The sequence below is a fragment of the Penaeus vannamei genome, chromosome 28 (assembly GCF_042767895.1).
Source record: "Penaeus vannamei isolate JL-2024 chromosome 28, ASM4276789v1, whole genome shotgun sequence".
NCBI lineage: Eukaryota > Metazoa > Arthropoda > Malacostraca > Decapoda > Penaeidae > Penaeus > Penaeus vannamei.
Window position 1 is genome coordinate 12,532,423 of NC_091576.1, and position 13,570 is coordinate 12,545,992.

A 13,570-nucleotide genomic window follows, 5' to 3' on the forward strand; every position below is an offset into this window, starting at 1 on the left:
TGAAAGGTTTCTGGAAGGGAGTTGGGTGAAGATTGAGAAGCAAAGGTTTAGGTTGCCTGGTGCGACAAATAAAGTGAGGATGAGGGGTAGGTATCGGGGAAGTAGCAGAGCTTGGAGTATATGGATTTAGACTGGAATACGAATTTGACTGGTGGATAGAGTGAGTAGACGTAGGATGGTTTAGTGTAAAGGGAATTGATACTGAGCGAGATGCAGAAACATCTTGTGAAGATGGTGGGGGAGCAGATTTGATTTGTCTGCACTTGAGTACTTTTATTCCTATTTGTGTCAATTTATGTTTTATTTATGAATTAATGTTTAAGAACAGTTATTCACACAAATTCTGGCCATAAATATTGCAACACAGTCACAATCAAAATTCTTGTCAAACCTGTTTTGAACATCCACTTCATACCACACTTTTTATATAGGGCAAGAGATTTGAAGCTTCATTTCACATGATTTTTGTCTCACATTCTTGCCTTACACAATGTTCAATAATCTAATAAACTTTTTTCCCCTAAGGTCATCTAACAAAACATATAAATCTGTACGTTTATTCCACTTCATGGCAAATCTACGCCTTATAATATTCATCAATAACAAAACAATAAATTTCTTCATAAACAAAAAAACTGGAAAAATTAATGCTTTCCTTGCATGAAAAATAATACAAGTGCATCCAGCATTAAGACATGTGAATTATTATCTCTAATAAACATCAATTATCTTACATTCAATACAATTAACATTTCTTAGTTTCACAAAACTAATAGCTTACCAATCACATTCTTCAAAGAACTAGCATTAGTCACTTTTACATGCATTAACTACCATACATCAATCCTTTTTCAAGAATTATTAAAGAAACTGTCATTGTGTAAACAACCTGATCTTGTTCGCAAAACAAAATTTAGGCCTTAAAGTCCAACTGGAATGTGTCCTGACAATGCAGGTAATGGAATATTTCATGTTCTCTGGAATGATCTAGTTTCTTGAAACAGAAATGAATAATCTTGGAAATCACAAACAAATTAAAGATATAATGGATTTGTAAACCTGGCTGCAGTTTCAAAAATGGAATGTTTTGTTTCCTGTAGGAATGTTCCAATAAATTGATGACAATCGTTACCTTCTAAAAGCACCTTCACAGACTTGCCACTACCTTACACGAAGTGCTGACATAAATATAGACATTACCATGATATTTTTTTTGTCTTTTAACAATTTCATCAACTGGGAAGCATATATATGTCTGCTAGATGCAAATAACATAGTACAATCTGAGACAAAAAGTGTAATTTAAAGGCTAGATATCTCTTTGGCAGCCTTAACAACAGCAGAAGCAGAGATGCCAAACATTTCCAGGAGTTCGTCACACTTTCCAGATCGAGGAATACGTGGGACAGCAAGGTGTTTCATGATGATGTCACGCTCCATTGCAACAGCTGACAGGACTGCTTCTCCAATGCCACCTAAAGTATTAAAAGATTGGTTTTACTTACATACAACTCAGTGGGTGTGAGCATATATTACAGAAGTACAATCTAATTGTAATCCAAACTACTTACAATTGTAAGTATTCATGCAAACTTCATAATGACCAGAAAAAAAGGACTAATACAAATAGGGTTCAGCCCTGATAAAAAAATTATGCATATATGAATTCCAACACATTGGTGCCTGATATTATGGCAATAGAAAAAAATTTTATAAAGTAGAAAACCTCCCTACCTTCTGCATAATGGTCCTCCACGACGATGATACGGCCACCACACTCACGAGCATTTTTGATAATGCCATCCTTGTCAATGGGCTTAATGGTGAAGAGATCCATGACACGTAAATTGATTCCCTCAGAAGCCAGTTGATCAGCAGCAGTCATGGCTTCCCTCAAGGTGATGGCAGCACCAATCACCAGCACCTTGTCACTGCCTGACGACTTGATTACATTACCCTTGCCAATCTGACAGGAGTTGAAAAAAAAATTATTTGTCAAAAGTCCAATGGTTTGGCTGATAAAAACAAAAGCAAATTTGAGACTAAGTGTATAAAAGTCATTTCTTAAAATTCTTAATGCCTACTGAGTCTGCATTAAATCAAGCCAAGAGAAGTCTTGCATATCACTAACTTCAAACTGATGATCATTGTCATAGACAACAGCTGTTCCTGGGCGAGAAGTACGAATGAAGCAGAGACCAGGAGTGTTGGCAGCAAGCTCACAGGCACGCTCAGTAGACACAGCGTCCGAGGGGTAGAAGACAGTGGATGAGGGAATGCTGCGGAACATTGCCAAATCCTCCAGTGCCATCTGGCTTGGGCCATCTTCACCAATGCTGATGCCAGCATGAGATCCCACACAGTTGATGTTGGTCTGAAATACATCAAGATCATTTACATATAGAAAATTTAGAAAATTTATTTTTAAAAATAATAACTTTCCTTTACAGACATTCATCTCCCTATCCTAACATAAATCCATCTTTCAAATTAGTCTTGTACTGCAATCTCATCTAATCCAAACAACTGCACACTATAAACCAAGTAGTACCTGAGAAATAGCACCCATTCGCAACTGGTCAAATGCACGAGTGAAGAATGCAGCAAAGGTAGAGACAAAAGCAACAGTACGGTCTCGGCAAGCTGCTCCAATTCCAACTCCAACCAAATTCTGTTCAGCAATGAAGCACTCAATGTACCTAGAATTATAACAAAAAATAATCCCATTGAAGAAAAGTACTACATTCATTGACACTGATCATGTGATTTTTTTTTCCTAATAAAAAATAATCCTAGATTAGTACAATTTGAATTAAATTCAAAGCTTAAAATAAAAAATTCAAAACTTAAAAATCAATGATTTAATAGATAAATACATATTTTATATTTTGATTAAAATGTTACAATACACGGGTAAAAAATCATAATTACACATAACCTGCTAATACTTATACAAAAAATCATTGAAGCACAATGTATATATAATAAAAATGTAATGCTCTAGTACTGTTAAGCTAAAGAACACATGCTTCAATGAAATTGATATAGTTAAGTTCTAAAATCAAGTAAAGGGAAGAAAAGTTGATTACGTGTTTCATCCTTGTGTCCAGTCAAATAATGCGACTTCATATTCTTGACATTAAAGGGTACTTTGAAGATTCAACATGTACTGATCACACTGTTCAAAACTTAGATGATCAGTAATATCAAATACTGAATAATGTATTGCACAAAAATATCATTATATGCTTAATACAATATTCTATACATATTCTGATTTTTAACATTTCCATCAAAAGAAATGGAAAAAGTCTAAAAATCTTAATCTTAAAATCTGACTTCTTACCAGCCCAAAACAATCACATTTTTGTTCAAATAATTCACTACACAATGTTCAATATACCTGGCAGGATCTGTCTTCAACATGGCATTGGAGAAAGTTGAGTTCTTTGTGTCACCATCAAGCGCAATTACTCTTTGGTTGTTCTCAGCAAGCTTGGAGAGGGCAGTACCATATGCCTGTCTTGTGGCTACCTTGTCACCTGGAAAACAACCATTGCTATTTCAATGTATGGGGAAAAGCATCTTTACATTCAGCCTTTTATTTCTATCTACTATACAGCCTTTTTTTATCTGGTAACTCATTGAGGACACCTTCCTCATGCACTTGCTTACATGCTACATTTAAAAAAAGACAAGGAAACTTGATCTATAAAAAATATTTGAAGACATTTCTTAAAGTGCTGCAAATAAGCAAATGTTCCTGTCAACAGCATTGAATATCAATAAAATATTGGTTTTCAAAGCCTCCATCTAAGAGGAATTCTATTTAAGTTTTTTTTACCATTCCTCTTACTAATCTTGGTTTAACCATGTATCTTTTTTTATTAGTGACCATACAAAAATTTCTTCCTTTAACTCTTCTGATCCAGATGACATGCCCATCACATTATGAAAAAAATTGGCCTGAAGGATAGGTGACATGAACATGTCATGGGAAAATATGATTGTTGGCCAGGGTGATGCAAACTTGCTATTATGAGTATTTCAGCTGAAGGTTGGGGGGTGATGGAAAAGACTTACTACAATTGTACAAACCTCATTGGGCATTTAGGTAGGGGCTTTTGCATTATTTCTATTGATAAATGAGTGTGGAATGTAGTCTGTGAGCCATGACTCGAAGAGTACCAGCTCCAGGGGGGGTTCTATTTTCATGCTCAGGATCCTATTCCTGGCCACTGATTAGTACCACAGGTTGTATTACAGAAGAAAAAAATACAAATAACAAAATGTTACTTATTGTTGTTATTCTTGCACTGAGATATGGAATACTTAGTGAAATGATATGGAGTCTATGCAAGGAAACATTTATTACCATCTGGATAAATAAAATCAAATGACAAATATGGTGACTGGAAATGGCAAAAAATCTAAATATGCTTATGCAGAAAAAGAGAAAACATTGTAAAGGGGACTCTTGTACAAGCCACACACCTATAAAAGTGTCTGTTCAAGCAAGCCTAATGCCCTTATTTTGGGCCATGTAATGGCAGTGAAGTTCACCTTCCAATTCCCTAGTTATACACCTGGGACATACCTTTGTTGTACTTTGGAGGGCTGGCTAGTTTAATGTTGCTTATATCAACTTTAGGTGCGTCTTCGTGGAGTGGCTTCTGAGGTACAAGGTTGTTTGGTCCCGGATTTTTTATCTGACCTTCAATGGCAGAAATTACTTCCTCTGCTTTGGCCCCCAAGGGTTTGCCATGCCAGTTCTCTGCATCTTCAATGGCAGGGAAGCCTTTGCCTTTGTATGTCTTGGCAAGCAGGCATGTGGGCTTGCCCTTTGTCTGAGAAGCTTCATGGAATGCCTGAATATTTAAATTCATAAATTAGGTAACTAAATAATAACATCTACTCATAATAATCTAAGATGTGTTATTTTTTCACATTGGATTTAGGTCTGCACACTGCTGTCCTTGTTAATTACATTATTTGACACACTAATATTAAGAAATTATTAATGCATGTTTAAATTGTCTGAGACATCTACTAATTATACTTATACTGACATTTCACAAGTGGTTAGTTATGGATTTTTAAGAATAACAATTCTCTAAATTTATCATTTCATCATAAGAACACTCATAGTAGAAAAAGGAAACTTGCCTGTCTTTCTAACTATAAAATCATTATTACAACACATATCTTAAAGAACTGATGACAATAAAAACAACAATTCTATCAACATTAGAAAAAAATATATTTTTCCCAAGAGACTCAAGGAAAGCGGAGATCAGATGAGGACTTAGGGTATTTGTGGAGTATTTGTGGAGTATTTGTGGAGTATTTGTGGAGTATTTGTGGAGTATTTGTGGAGTATTTGTGGAGTATTTGTGGAGTATTTGTGGAGTATTTGTGGAGTATTTGTGGAGTATTTGTGGATCAGATGAGGACTTAGGGTATTTGTGGAGTAAATTGGAGTATTTGTGGAGCCATCTCTATGCAAACAAATTTCACAAAAGAAAAAGACTTGTGTGATTACCCAGCACCACTGGGTTTATAATCTACACTAATCAAACTAAGAACAATGATCATCCAGCACTGTATGCTATGTTTTAGCTGATATTTAATGAAATAATTATTCAATACCATATTACTAGACTCACTTATTATATTTGTTACTCATGATTTCCTATTACACCTATCCCATACATATCTTCCTGGAGCTAAATTATTCAAAGAGATATAAATCATCTTGGCAATTTCTTAATGTCTTAATGAAACTTTAGCTTCTGCTATGTCTTATCACTTTGCCACCAAATATAACTACTGAGTCGGGCTTACAATGCCATTAAAGGCCTTTTATTAACCTGGAATTACAACTGCTATCAACATATCCAAGATGAATATTACCTTGCAGATAGCTTCAATATCATGGCCATCTACAACCAAGGTATTCCAGCCAAAACCTTCGAGGCGAGAGCGGTAAGCATCCATGTCATGCTGGAAGGCAGTGGGCTCTGACTGACCAAGACGATTGATATCAAAAATGGCCACCAGATTGTCCAGCTTCTTGATTCCTGCAAAGCTCAAAGCCTCCCAGATGCTACCCTCAGCACTTTCACCATCACCAATGAGACAGTAGGTTCTGTGAAAGACATGTATTTAGCACATGGCAATACTAAAAAATTATAAAAAATGTTTCTACAACAAAACAAGCATTTCTTCATCTTTCAAAAATTAAGTAACTAATGAAAAATTACACTTCATTCCATTTCAGTTCCCCTTACCTGTAGGAGGCCTTGTCATAAAACTTGCCCACATAGGCCATGCCACAAGCTACAGAGAGACCCTGGCCCAGTGAGCCAGTGGCTACATCCACAAAGTTGAGGCGGGGGGTGGGATGGCCCTCAAGATCATTGTCAATCTTACGCAGGTTCATCAGCTCCTCAGTGGGGAACAGACCTGCCTCAGCCCATGCTAAGAGATACCAAAAAACAAAGAATTAGCCTTTAAGAAGGGACTTCAACCATATAAAAAGGCAAAACACAAGGCAAGACATGTAAAAAAAAAAAAAAAAAAAAATTATATATATATATATATATATATATATATATATATATATATATATATATTTATTATATATATATATATATATATATATATATATATATATATATATATATATATATATATTTATTATATATATATATATATATATATATATATATATATAAAGAGAGAGAGATGGATGCATTTCTTTTTTCTTTATTAGTCTAATAAGAAAAGGAAAAAAAAAAAATTACCAGCATAGAGGATGGGAGCTGCATGCCCCTTGGACAGAATGAACCTGTCTGAGCTGGCATCCTTGGGAGACGAGAGCTTGTAGCGCATTGTGTGGAAAAAGAGCACAGACATGATCTCTGCCATAGACGCACATGATGTTGGGTGCCTGAAAGTAAAGCAAACATGAAATTAAGGTAATTTACTTTGTTTGACCTGAAACAAACATGTACTCAGTAATGAGCAGCAGGCAAGTAACAAAGTAAAAAGGAGATAAGTGGTGTTGAATGTGACACAATGTTTAGTGTTTAGTGATTAATGAATACCAAGGCAGTAATCAAGTGATATATGATAAGAAATAAGTGGATGAGGAACAAGTTTAGCTGATAAAGAGTAGGACCTGATGTGTGAATCAGTGAGTCACAGCAAATGAGTGGTGAATCATGGACATGAATCATGGACAATGTAAAGTTAAATCATGTGGTGAATCATAGACATGAATCAAGGACAATGTGAAGTTAAATCATGTGGTGAATCATGGGCAATGTGAAGTTAAATTATGTGGTGAATCATGGGCAATGTGAAGTTAAATTATGTGGTGAATCATGGACAATGTGAAGTTAAATTATGTGGTGAATCATGGACAATGTGAAGTTAAATTATGTGGTGAATAGTGGACAATGTAAAGTTAAATCATGTGGTGAATCATGGACAATGCGAAGTTAAATCATGTGGTGAATCATGGACAATGTGAAGTTAAAAGTATGTGGTGAATCATGGACATGAATCATGGACAATGTAAAGTTATGTATGTGGTGAATCATGGACAGCATACACTGAGTATATCAATCAGTCACAATCAACACTGAGTAAATAAATCAGAATGAGTAAAGACTGGTGAATGTGAGTAACGGAGGGTGAGGAATGACAGGCTAATGATGAGTGGCAAGTAACCAATGACTGGTGATAAATACAAATAGAATATGTGGTAAGAATCAGTTAAATGACCAACATATATTGAAGGTGTATAATAACCGATAGTGCACAAAGATATAATATGTATTTGAAAATAAACTGATGGTAGGTAATTACTGATATTAAAAAAAAAGATAATGCCTTATTAATAATCTGAAAACTTAATTACTAAATCAATGAAGTATGATGTAATATCCCAGACCTAAAAACTACTTTCTGCATAAAAATGTAAAAAGTCACAATCATTCATCATAGTAATTACCATGTGCGCACATTACTTAATCTAAACCATTAACAAATGACAAAATAAATATAAAAAATGATCGTCGGCGTTCCTTCCGAAACGTAAATCAATGTCCGGAACAGCACGCGACCATGAACGTGTAAGAAGAGCCAAGTTGGCCAAGAGAACAGCTCGTTTCTTCACATTATGGATTTCACTTCGCCCGCCTCAAGGCCTACCATTACGAAAGTCGATTTCTCTACATTGAATACCTGCTCATTCAATAAGCATCGTGTAAAATGAAGAAATGCCAATTAACCAAAGCCAGTCGACCTCGAGAACGGATGCAGATACACTCTAGGACAATAACAATTCGAAACCCTCATGGGGCTTCCCCTCAAGGACATGCATTTTTCCTGTTTTTGTTGATTCTTCATAACATTTTAGGAAAACGTCCCGGGAACACGTAATTTCCGCCAGGCAAGCAGATCGTGACAGCCGCCTGCCTGGCCTTGGCTTTCTCTATTGTTGGCGATTTTGCGATTTTGAAGAGCAAGCGTGATGTGATGACTTATCCAATATTCTCAATTAATGATATCAATATTCTCAATCACCTCTTCATACCATTTTGATTTTTCCCTGTACATGGACGATAAAACTTGCATTCTTCAACAGAAAAAACGACTGTTTGTGAATGTTGTCGCAAACAGGATCTCCACTTCACGAACATGTGACAGCCAAAAACACATGCCGGCATTTAAGATTTTATATCATACTTCGTCATGAAGCCTCCTTGCTTGAGGGCAAACATGGTCCAAGCTCTCCCTCAAATTAATATTAAAAATAACTGGTAGTATTAAGGAAGAAGCTACAGGACCTGTAGCAGCTCTTGCAACAAAATAGAAGCAAAGTAAAACCAGGAAAATCAACAACAGTAGTAGTAAGAAGTTAGTATAAACTGTGGTCGTTGCTGCCTCTATTACAACTAATCCGGAGAAGGGTGAAAGCCTCTTTAAGTGTCTTCAGAAAGTCCATTTTCTAATAAGTTATTTTGCATATTCTTATTATATGCCACTTACTAACGTATACATAAATACTGATGGGGCCCCCCCCCAAAAAAATCAAACACTGACTCCCCACACGTCAGCATATTCTCGACTACCGTTACTCAATATTTTCTCAAAATGCGCTGTGAATGATGGGCTAGTTAAACCGCGGTCTGAGAGCTCCCAGGTTTAGCAAACGAGCACGGTATTTTAGCATGGACCTCGCTCTCTCCCACCAGGGGACAAGATGCACGGCGCTTGCAAGGCGACTACGATTACCTCTTGTAGCTCTCTCCTCTCTTCACTCATAATGACTGCTCAACGTTGCGAACTGCAATTATTTTCCCCGAGGCTGAAACATTTCAAAATCTCTACTATCACAGCCCATGTTTAATTAACATATTTCTTAAAAATAGCCAAGCACACCTCAATGCTAGATGACACCTACAACGCCATAGTAGTTATATGTATTGCTTGGCAATACATTCATATTTTCTCTCATATGGGCGTACGTAATTCTCCAACAAAAGAATGTTTAAGCTATCAAAATGCGGACCACATGGTATCCATATGACAAGCCGACCACCGCCGCAACAACATTCACCTGAAGCATTCATTACCAACAAAATACCGCAGACAGTCGCAACCTAACCACTGCCGAGAAACGTACTTTACAGACGAGTTCATCGGGAAGCTTAAATGCGTTACTGTATTTAAATCCTTTTTGTTTCGTTTTACATACCGTTCTCTTATTTCTATACAGTTACAACAAAAGTAAGGCTACAATCCTCCTCTACAGTATAATTATGAAAATATTTCATCACCAGGCCGAGATCCACAGATCAGATCTTCCAGAGTGATATTTCATTTACCTGCCTCGAAATTAGCGTCATTCTTTGAAAGAGTCATCCACAGACCACTAATCTGGCTTTAAACAAAATGAAGCAAGATAAGAACAGACACGGGGTGGGCGGGAGGGGGAAGGGGGGGGGGAGTTGGTGACTGATGGAAGGCGGCAAAAAAAAAGAAAAAAAAAAAGACGGAGGGAAATGAGAAAATCGAGAAAAAATATAATAAACATGAATGGGGAGAGAGCGGCTGTAAAAATAATAAAAGTGCGACATGATTGATGGGTGACGAAACGTAAGGAAAAAGAAGTTGAAAAAACGGAAAAGAAAGAAAGTGAAGCAGGGGAGGAGAGGGAGTTGAAAAAGAAGGAAACATTGAAATGAGACAAGAAAGAAACGAGGATGAAAAGAAGGAAAGATCTAGTATTACCGATGAACACGAGGCGAGGGAGAGGAAGAAAATCTAAGGAGGAAGAGGATTACAAAGATAATAAGACTACAGACGAAGACGCAGATATGGACATCTTATCGCCCTTTATCCCCCCCCACCAGAGACCCATGACAGCAGCGCTTTAGGAAAGATTACAAAACTCGGGAGATAAAAATCGTCCATAGATAAGTTCCTTGGCAACCACGTGCCCAAGTTCTTCGACGAGGCACTTCAGAGGCTGAAAATGCGAAGTAAATCAAACGACTTATCTAGGAACTTTTGCCAATTCAATCCTCTTATTAAAGGCAAAGTTGTGCTCGCAACGTTTTACGAAAGGTAATGTTATTTTCGCCAAATATTGTTCTTTTTACTTTACTTTTCCGAAAGCAGTAACGTGGAAATCGTCCGCCAAGGTGCCATTTGCGGCCTTAAATAGCGCTGGCCCCAAGGATGCTTTCAAAAAACTCAAGCAAGTAATGTTCGTGGCTGATCATCCGACTCCAACACCTTGCGTTGGCTTCCACGACTTTAAACGCCAGCGCCTGATGGCAATTCTTCCTAAAACAATCAGAGTACTAATAATTGCCACTAAAAGAACCAAGAGCTAATCACAAACAAGAGTGGGAGGGGAGAGAGGAGAGAGGAGAGAGGAGAGGGGAAAGGGGGAGGGGGATTAGACGGGAGCAGACAGAGGGAGTGCCTCGGGCAGACGAGGACAATTTCGCGTATACCTAAAGTCAAGACAGACAGATAAACCCAAACCACACAGGCACACCAACGCCCAAACCGAGAGTTCGAGAGGGAGGCAGGCGGCAGAGCAGCCACCACCGGCGGCGTTGGCAACGGCGTGACCCTCCGGCAGAACCACCATGACGTGAACACGCTTTCCCCGGACCAGCCTCTGCCGCGCATGGATAATCGCCCACCGCAACTTCACACTCGGATTCACGGAGCCTCTCTCGCCCGTTACCTGCCTCGGCGTCACCACGGGACATAGAAGGTCGTCACGCACACGCGCACACGCGCACACACGCACGCACGCACGCACGCACGCACACACGCACGCACGCACACACGCACGCACGCACGCACACACACACACACACAGAATCTTTTGCTAACTAAAATATCTATACCTATATATTTATAGATGATATTCAAAGCAAAAACAATATAAAGTATAAGAAATCTGAAACTCCGGGCCCAAACCTTCTCCCCTTCCTTCCCCCTTCCCTACCTTCCGCCTGTCGTCACAGACGTAAAAGCCTGCCTACCTTCCCGACCGAGTCCCACCCGCGCAACGGTAGCTATAATGACACTCCTTGCATAACCGGCCCTTTCACTTTACAGCGGAGTAATTATTATGCCGGGATGTGAGGGAGGGAAACGGAAAAGTTATGGCCACATTTTTGGTCAAAACTGTATAAACAAAACTTGTAGCAAGACATTTATAAATGCGAGAGCAGATGGGTTTCTAACCCATGTACATGCAAATATATACATATAAACACTCAATGTGCACGCACGCGCACACGCACACGCACACACATGCACACACGTGCGCGCGCGCAATGTGCACACAGACACACGCATGCTCAAACATATACAGTATACACATTATAAACATTATACACATTATACACATTATACACATTATACACATTATACACATTATACACATTATACACATTATACACATTATACACATACACAGTATATACATAAGTAATACATGCATGCATGTGTTGTAAATTCGAATATTTTTATCCAGTCTCCTGAGCCAGCCTTGACCTTGACGCCGATGCCTGACTCGCGATTTTGTCTTTTTCGTCATGGGCTCCATCACAACACGTTTTCTTTTTTTTTCCCCTTTTTCTCTTCTTTTCTCCTCTTCCCGCGAGCAGATCCGCGATTCGCCGCGGCTTCCCAAGCAGCGCACGTTGCAGAAAATTCATTAGTTCTGCATCAGTACAAGTCACCCGCTTCTGAACCATTTGAAGCTCGTTGGCGTTCTTGAAGCAGCCGCGGGAATTATGGTGACTGCTGATGGCGTCGGTTATGGTAACTCCGCCGCGTCTCGCTCGTCACCTGAGGCTCCTTCGCCATTACAGAAATTAACCATTGTGCTGATCCACGCGCTCGCACGTTACGGAGTCAGCGCAGACGGTGCCATCATTAACCACAACTCTTATACAGCCATTGTTACGGCACGAATCATCTGCGAAAGCAATCCCTTTTGCAACCGACAGGGCACGTCCGAGAGCTTGTTACTACCTACCACTCCCTCGTGAGATGCCTTATTCTCTAATCTGCTTCCAGAATAGCGTGACCATACTACATACCAGCGTCCCCTGGCGTCTAATAATGCGAGTAACCTTATGTAAAAATAAAAGAACAAATAAAACGGATAATAAAATTTGATTAATGACTGCTCTTCAAGGTCAACTTGTCAGGTGACTCATTTTCTTTAAAAAGTTGAAAAGCCGGATTTCCTATGGACTTTTCATGCAACTGAAATGAAATATCGATATCAGGAATAGAAGATCGACCAAAACCACAAACTATCCTTCCTCCGAAGAAGTGAAAACCCTGACGCAATACCAGGACATGCTTAGGACACCAATTAGGGTGGGCATGAGGAGCGGATCCATCGCTGTCATCCAAGTTTGGGGAATTCCAGCTCCATATAGCGCCCTTGACAGAATGACCTAAGAGTGTTACCTCCTAAGGGTTGGTCTTTCGTTCTTTAAAAAAGGCAACTTTGGGCTCATTGAATCCATGCCACATCTGACATCCGAAATACGCTGAACGGCTTCATTGAGAGGCCGATGGCACGGTCATTAGGTTGTGCAAAAAACAATACTTTGCCTTAATCCAGCCCTACAAATTACTTTGCGATGCAAATATGACAAATGAAGTCCTTACAATACGGATGTGTGAAACTTTACACACCAATATAGGCTAGTGGTATGATTAAAAAATATATTTTTTTTATTTCGAGCATGGTCAACAATTTGTACATGCTCTTCTTCCACTTTGGCGATTCTATACAATACACCAATGTTCATTAACGACACTATCTTATCTTAAAAGGCGTTTTCAACAATTAATTTGTTTTTCATGCTTGCTGACTTTTGTCCAGTTAACCGTCATCGGTCTATACCATTGTAGACCACTGAAAAAACTGGTGAAATACGTTTGTTTGTTTTTTTAACGAGCCTTTCCTACAAGACTACTTACCGCGTAGCTAAGATCAACAGGTTTT

At 38.5% G+C, this 13,570-nt stretch overlaps 1 protein-coding gene across 1 annotated transcript; it reads right to left on the reverse strand.

Moving 5' to 3' along the window:
* Window positions 1–543: 543 nt before the first annotated feature.
* Window positions 544–6,952, reverse strand: LOC113827332 (transketolase-like protein 2; the record flags this gene model as incomplete). The annotated part of the gene is given in 9 exon segments (XM_027380217.2): window positions 544–1,475; window positions 1,735–1,966; window positions 2,132–2,374; window positions 2,552–2,699; window positions 3,404–3,542; window positions 4,598–4,868; window positions 5,914–6,148; window positions 6,291–6,480; window positions 6,807–6,952. Coding segments are annotated over 9 exon segments (1,777 nt in total), but the record flags the coding sequence as incomplete, so codon positions are not given.
* Window positions 6,953–13,570: the final 6,618 nt, after the last annotated feature.